We start from the raw sequence: 7,549 nt of genomic DNA on the forward strand, positions 1-7,549 counted from the left end.
AGCTAGGGGAATAACACGGAAATAGACCCTATAGGAGAATGCAGACCTGGATGGGATGGGGCTTTTGTGGGGGGTCTTCCTTCTCCCCTCCCCCTCCTGGCCCTCGCCTGGGCGGGACAAGAGAGAAGGGAGAGATGGGGCCCCTTGAAACACTAAAGGAAGTGGCATCTATGTTCCAGATCAGCTGGGAGAGAATTGTCCTGTCCTTCTTTGCCTCAGTGGACCAACTGCCAAAAAAGTACTGGAGAAAGAAAGTAAAGAATAAGGCAGGGGGACAAAAACCACCACCACCATGAGCTGGACTCATTCATTCATTCACTCAACATTCATTAAGCCTCACTGACGTGCAGGCACCAGGTAGGCATTCACAAATGGCTTATGACGTCCAAGGGGCTCAGACCCCAGGGAGGGAACCATGGAAGGGAGCCGTCGGGGTCCCCTGCACTTGCCCATTGCTCTTGTCATCCATCTATTCAGCTGCCAGTGGGACAGGCAGGTAAGGGCAGCCTGGGAAGAGGGTGAGGAGAGGCAGGTGAGGTCTGCGGTTGCATGGGGTGGGGGATTGCAGAAGGACAACGGAGAAGGAAAATCCCTTCACGAGAAGGAGGGAAAGAGCCAGCCCAGTTGTCATAAACACCAGAAAAGTGAATGTGGGACAATGGGGCGGGGTCAGGCACCCCCTGTGACCCACAGAGGCAGGTTTCATATTCTCCTTCCACCCTGGTTGTCGTGGGGGTAAGTCACAGGCATCTCAACACCTTCACTACGTTCCTCAAGGCACTTCTTCTAGCCTGTCAATGTCTGCGGTCTGTCATTCCCCAGATGAGCACGTGGCATGGCGTTTCTGCAATGCACCCAGGAAATCTGCAGTTTTGATGACTTTTAAGATGACACAAACAACTGTGCAAAACTGGTTGACATCCCACATATTTTTTTTTTGAGTTGGGGTCTCTGTCGCCCAGACTGGAGTGCAGTGGCCGCTCCCGGCCACTGCAGCCTCGACCTGCTGGGCTCTGGCGATCCTTCTGCCTCAGCCTTCCAAGTAGCTGGAACTACAGGCGCGCACTGCCACACCTGGCTAATTTTTGATTTATTGTAGAGACAAGGTCTCGCCAAATTGCCCGGGTGGGTTTGGACCTGCGGGTTCAGTCAATCCACTCGCCTTGGCCTCTCAAAGTGCTGGGATGACAGGCTGAGCCACTGAACCTGGCCAATAATCCCACATTTAAAGAAAAAAGATTAAAAAAAAAAAGAAAAAAAACCTCAGCTAACAAAAGACCAGTGGTTGGGAGAATCATCGGTTGTTCCTAGAATTCTGTGGAAGGTTTTTGTTATTGTTGTTAATGCTCCAGAGGCTGTTATTTGGCATGGCTAGATAAGGGGGATTTCTGAAGCCAGTTACAGGTTGAGTGCCATGTGCAACCTACATGCAAATTAACTGCTTTGGTGCATGAATTAAGTCAAATGCCCTCAGTTATGAAACTATATGCAACATCATTTAATCTGCCTTTGAAGATTTGGGGTCACTCGTAGGACCTTCATGGGCTGTAAACCTCATTCCAGAACATGACAGTTATCACTGCACCACAGATGTGTGAAAACACTGCTTACAGGAGAGCTCTGATACCAGAATTTACAGACAGGAGATTGTGGCAAGATCCCTACTTAGTAAAGCCCCTGTCTCTAACTAGGCCACAAATAAGAAACAGCTTATTAATTCACCCATCCCCAGTCTCCCAGGTATGGTCCAATTGTTAAACACCTCAAAATTCCATTGAAATAAATAAATGTGAGCGTTCCTTTGAAATTCACTGTTATAAAATTGAGATATGTAAGTCACCAAACTACAAAAGATTGCAGGATCTAACTTTTAAGCTACATAGGCATGTGAGCTTCTGACATCTAATCACTGGTTTTAGTTTCCATGAGCCTTCCTAGATTACGTTAGGAACTAGTTATTGGATCTTTAATAGTGAATATTTTAGAATTACTAATGCAAATATTGCCTCTGTGTATTGAATATGTATTATATTTGCTGAAGTTATCATTAGGGATGACAGGCAAACCGTTTAAGATAGACGGTTCCTTTAAACTCTCATTTCTTTATTGCGTTTACCCTGGCACTAAAATGCTTCTAGGTCGAAACTTTCTAAGCTTGGCTTCATCCAAAGATTAAAAGGCAGGACAAGGCTGGGCATGGAGACTCAAACCTGCAATCCCAGCATTTTGGGAGGCTGAGGCAGGAGGATTGCTCGGGGCCAGGAGTTTGAGACCAACCTGGGCAATATAGTGAGACTCTGTCCCTACAAAAAAATGTTAAAATGTAGCTGAGTGTGGTAGTGCATGCCTGTAGTCATAGTTATTCAGGAAGCTGAAGTGGAAGATCGCTTCCGTAACAGGAGTTGAAGGATGCAGCAAGCTATGATCATGCCACTGCACTCCAGCCTGGCCGACAGAGCAAGACCCTGTCTTTAAAAAAATTAAAAGGCGGGACCATGTAGTGGGAAGCACTGTATTTCAAAATAAGCTCTAACTTGTGTCCTAATTTGCTGGCCATGTGAAGTCAGTTTCAGAGCCACCACTCCCTGTGACCTTGAGTCATTTCCTTAACCAGTCAGAAACTGATGTCTCCTCTGCAGAAGGGGCATGACAGTATTTCCTTCCGTGGGGTGACTAAATGCAGTACATATAATGCAGACATGTGTACTTGGGTTCATAGTAGCTGCTCAATAAACATTATGAGTATCTTTAATCCTGGCCCACCTGGCTGACACACAGGATGAAGCTCTGTAAACTTTTGACTCCTGACCAGGGCTGCATTCATTCAAGCTACCAGGAAATGGTATCTGGTATCTGTGAGTATCTGGTCCACGAGCAAAACTTTCTCCTTCCTGGCTCCAATTTCTTCCCTCATTTTCTCAGTTTAGGAGGCTAAAGAGATCAACTTGATAAAGGCAACATCTGAAAGATGGGACCAACAAGAGCACTGTGTTTTGCGTCTAGTGATTCAGGCGTGATTGAAAGATGGTCCCCATCTAAGATACCCAGCCTTCAAAGCTGCCCCAAGCTTTCCTTGGCTCTGACACTGTTCTGGTCAAAGACAAATGGGAATTCAAACCCATGACCTCTGTTGGAGAGAGAGAGAGAGAGAGAGAGAGAGAGAGAGAGAGAGAGAGAGAGAGACAGAGAGACAGAGAGAGAGAGAGAGAGAGAAAGAGAGAGAGAGAAAGAGAGAGCCTACTTGGAAGGCTGAGGCGGAAGGATCGCCTGAGCCCAGTAGGTCGATGCTGGGGTGGCCATGAGTGTGCCACTGCACTCCAGCCTGGGCGATGGAGTGAGACTCCGACTCAGAAAAAAAAAAGAAAGAAAAGAAACTAGAAACATTGGGAGGCACTGGTCTAAGCCCACCGTTCACGGGCTTACAAACTGGTAAGTCCTTCAAACATACAAAAGCCAGAGAAATGCAGAATTCGTGTGTCCACGTTCCACTGGGTGTTGTCCCAGTCAATAAAACAAAAGTGGGAGAGGTGTGGAGTTAGAATCAGAGAGAGAGAGAGATGTTTATTTTTTTAAAAATGGGCAGTAGAACAGAGAAAAGTAACATACACTGCAATCGTCTGTGTAGAAGACCCCAAATTGCTTTCAGTTTTCATAACGCTTTGCAATGGCACTAAGCAAAGGTTTGCAGGGACATTTGGCTCTGCCATGAATTTTCAGCGTTAGGTTGATTGCCTTACACAGAGCCTCACCTCAAACTCTCAAACAATCCCTTCTCTTTACTTTCTTCCCTCCTCCCTCGGCCCCAATTCTAGTGAAATTAAACAAAATTTTCAGACATATCGCTCTAATGCCTGTGGTTCACACAGACATTATTCAAAGACACACATGTTCATTCATTCATTCATTAGGCAGTTATTGACGCTTAGTGTGTGGGAAACTGTGATGGGACGGAGAACAATTCATTCGTTTGTAAATGCAATAAACATTTACTGAGCACCTACTCTGTGCTGGGCACTGAGGGCACAAAGATGAGAAAGGAAGTGATCTGACTTCCAAGAAGCACACAGTCTACTAGGGAGACAGATAAGACATCCCACCATTTTGACATAAAATGATAAACCTTCTTGGTCAAAGTGTGATTCTTGGCACTGGCATCCCCTAGGAGCTTGTAAAAATGCAGAATCTGGGGCCCTCTCCAGTTTTATCCAGCCAGCATCTGTGTTTTAAGGTGATCTCCAGGAGACTTTCATGCTCACTGAAAGTTTGGAGACCAGGTGCGGTGGCTCAAGCCTGTAATCCCAGCACTTTGGGAGGCCGAGGTGAAGGGTTTGCCTGAGCCCACAGGTTCGAGAACAGCCTGGGCAACTTGGCGAGGCCTTATCTCTACAATAAATTTTAAAAAAACAATTAGCCAGGCATGGTAACGCACGCCTGTAGTTCTGGTTACTTGGAAGGCTGAGGCGGAAGGATTGCTGGAGCCCAGTAGGTCGACGCTGGGGTGGCCATGAGTGTGCCACTGCACTCCAGCCTGAGTGATGGAGTGAGACTCTGACTCAAAAAAAAAAAAAGAAAGAAAAGAAACTTTGGGAAGCACTGGTCTAAGATACAGTCCCACCATTCACAGGCTTACAAATTGGTAAGTCCTTCAAACATTCAAAAGCCAGAGAAATGCAGAATTCACGTGTCCACGTATTGAGATGAGACAGGAAGAAAGAGCAAGATTATTCCATCGGGCCAAACACACCCCCAAGAGGTGGACAAGGGCAGGGAAGAGATGGGGATCCCGGGAGGAGTCACAGCTTAGCTCAGCCTGGGGGACTGTGGGGTAGCTGCAGCCAGGCACACAGGCATTTGTCAAGGACCAGGGTAGCCAAGGTAGGAGGCGGACCAAATAACTACCAGTGCGAGGAAGGCAGGGAGGAAAGGCAGGTGCCCTTGGCTTTGAATCATCTGCTCCAAGTGTGATTTCTGTCTCTGCAACCCCAGCTAGGGTTTTAACCCTGCTGAGATCATTTTTCTCACCCTTACAATCCAGCTAACAAAAGGTACCCCACGAGGTGGCGAACACATTAAATACTGTGTGAACAGCTTCTGGGCTACTTAATGATCATACAAAATCTAACACTTGCCAAGCGATTGAAATGTGCCTGCCACTGTTTTAAAGACTGCAAACTTTAAGTCAAAAGAACAACCCCTATAAGGTTGATGGTACTATTATTCTTCCCATTTACAGGTGAGGAGACCGAGTCCTACAAACAGCAAGTCGTTTTCTCAAGGTCACTCAGCTAGTACAGGGCAGATCACTCCCTCTAGACTGACTCTCATAAAAATCATAGCTTAATACATGATGGTTGTTCTGTCAGCATCATTATGCGTGCTGCTGAGGGACTGCTGTCCTGGGCAGATTAAGACCTAAGACCACATCCTCCAGCCACAAGCCAGAATCCCTTCTGAGAACTGGTCAGTGGACAGAGCCCAGCACCTCCTCCTTGGTGTAGAGGTGAAACTTTGCCCAGCAAAACTCTACGTGTGTTCCAGCCTGCCCCTGCCCTCAGTCCAGCCCTGTGAGTCCCTGCCCTGGCTCACCTATAATCTCTGCCCCAGTTGGCTGCCCTCCAGCTGAGGGGGACTGCCGCCCATCATTCTAGCAGCTGGTCGGACACGGGCAGGAGCAAGTCACAGCTCTACCTTTAGTGACTTCCTCACAGCCAGTGCACACGCTTCCTCTTTTAGGCTGATTGAACAAGGTGCGCACTGGCTGATGTCATCACTGTCCTGCATCTGAAGGTTCAGAAGAGGCACGAGAAAGCTGCTGCGTCTGCAGTGAGGCAGAATGGCTTCAGGTCTGAGGCGACTTGCTGAATGCATGGGCTTTATAGTCTGACAGTGCTGGGGGCGCTCACCAGCATCCCATTTAGGTAAATTACTTAATCTCACTCAGGCCTAATTTTCCCATCTGTAAAAATGGGAAACAAGAGTAGCTTCGATTTAGGAAGCTTGAGTGAGATAATGCCTGTCTGAGAAATACTGTGCACCAGTCCTGGTACTCGGATATACATTTGTAGCCACGATTATTATGATAGTTACTTTTATTACCTAAGTAACCTCCTTCATGCTAGGGGAATACCGGAAAGAGGCAATAAGGGGACTTTCTCTACCAAATGTTAGCCACTGCCATCTCACGAAAAAGCTGCTATGCAGGAAAAAAGGCGTGTGTGTGTGTGTACATGTGCGTGTGATAGTTAATGGTGATTTGGGTTTTTACGTGCTGAATGAATAGCTCCTTGAATGATCATTAAACATACACCTGGTGTTCTGAGCAGGTTTTGTATGTAACATGGATAGAAATCCTGACCGTGAAAGAAAAATAATAGCAATAAAGAAATCCCACAAAAGAGGACACATATTTTTCAAGTAAGGGCTCCAGGGAGTTTTAAAGCCCTTAGTGGCTATCACTAAACCTTTCCACCTCCCTAGGCTTCAATAGTTTATTTAGTAGATATGTAGGAAAAAAATGCTCAAGTATCAGAAAATGAACCTGGGTAGGCAGGGTCACTGAAATCATCCTCATACTCTCTTGGTGAATCATGTGAATGTCAAGGTCAGCAGCTCTTAGCCTTTTGGGGACTGTTTGGGAAAGGCCCTCACACAAGCTACAGCACACACCTCTGAACCTCCACCACCACTACCAAAGCAAATCCTAATGGCACTGTGGGCTTGTCCCACACACCAAAAATATTTGTTAAATTTTAAGAACTGACCGGGTAGAGTGGCCCATGCTTGTAATCCAAGCACTTTGGGAGACTAAGGCAGGAAGATTGCTTGAGGTCAGGAGTTCAACACTAATCTGGGGAACGTAGTGAGACTGTCTCTACTGTATAAAAAAAAAGATGAATTAATCAGTAGAGTGAGAATTTTTAACTTGATTCCAAGAATTTCATGAACGACCTGGGCAATCAGCAAAAATCGGTATCTATCTACATTTCTGGGGAAAAGGTTTATATTTTTGATTCTCAGAAGCTCTGTGGTCCAAGATGATGACAAAGCATCACTTTGCTTTTCTCAACTCCTGACCGAGTGGGTAGTTGTTCCTGGTTAGAGTTCATTCCACACCTAAGAGAGGAGTACTCCCTGAAGTCCATCAACTCCAGGCTCCAACTCGTTCTGACAGGTGCTAGAGGACAAGCTGACTCTGAAGATGCTGGACAAGGCATAGCAGGACTGGTGACCCATTGCCCGGCCCCAAAGATGTCCTCAATGGAGGGTAAGCAATGTACTCTCGGGACTGTTGCCCAACACTCCAGCGGCCTTGCGCTGAACCGGGCACAGTACCTAGGAAACAGGGAAGAGTGTGTATCCCGGTGTCATGGATCCAGAAGGTCTTTAGAAGCCTGCCAGAGCAGACTAGTGAAAGGCAAATCATACAAAGACTGGTCACAGTTTTTTTGTTTTGTTTTGTTTTGTTTTAAAATGAGAGAAAGAAAGAGATGAAGCTGGACTCGGTGGCTCAGCCTGTAATCCCACGCCTTTGGGAGGCTGAGGTGAGTGG

The 7,549-nt window shown here is 46.6% G+C and overlaps 1 protein-coding gene across 1 annotated transcript in view; it reads right to left on the reverse strand.

The window, feature by feature from the left end:
* Nucleotides 1-7,233, reverse strand: part of MEDAG (mesenteric estrogen dependent adipogenesis) — a 15,336-nt gene extending 8,103 nt beyond the window's left edge. Inside the window, exons 1-2 of the mRNA XM_008056839.2 lie at nt 7,129-7,233; nt 5,689-5,781 (exon numbers count right to left, since the gene is read on the reverse strand). Of these exons, the coding sequence (XP_008055030.2) occupies nt 5,689-5,781; nt 7,129-7,233 (198 nt within the window). The remainder of the gene's footprint in view (nt 1-5,688; nt 5,782-7,128) is intronic.
* Between the last annotated feature and the right edge of the window lie 316 nt (nt 7,234-7,549).

Source organism: Carlito syrichta, unplaced genomic scaffold, assembly GCF_000164805.1.
Source record: "Carlito syrichta isolate Samal-C Ts95f unplaced genomic scaffold, Tarsius_syrichta-2.0.1 Scaffold302553, whole genome shotgun sequence".
NCBI lineage: Eukaryota > Metazoa > Chordata > Mammalia > Primates > Tarsiidae > Carlito > Carlito syrichta.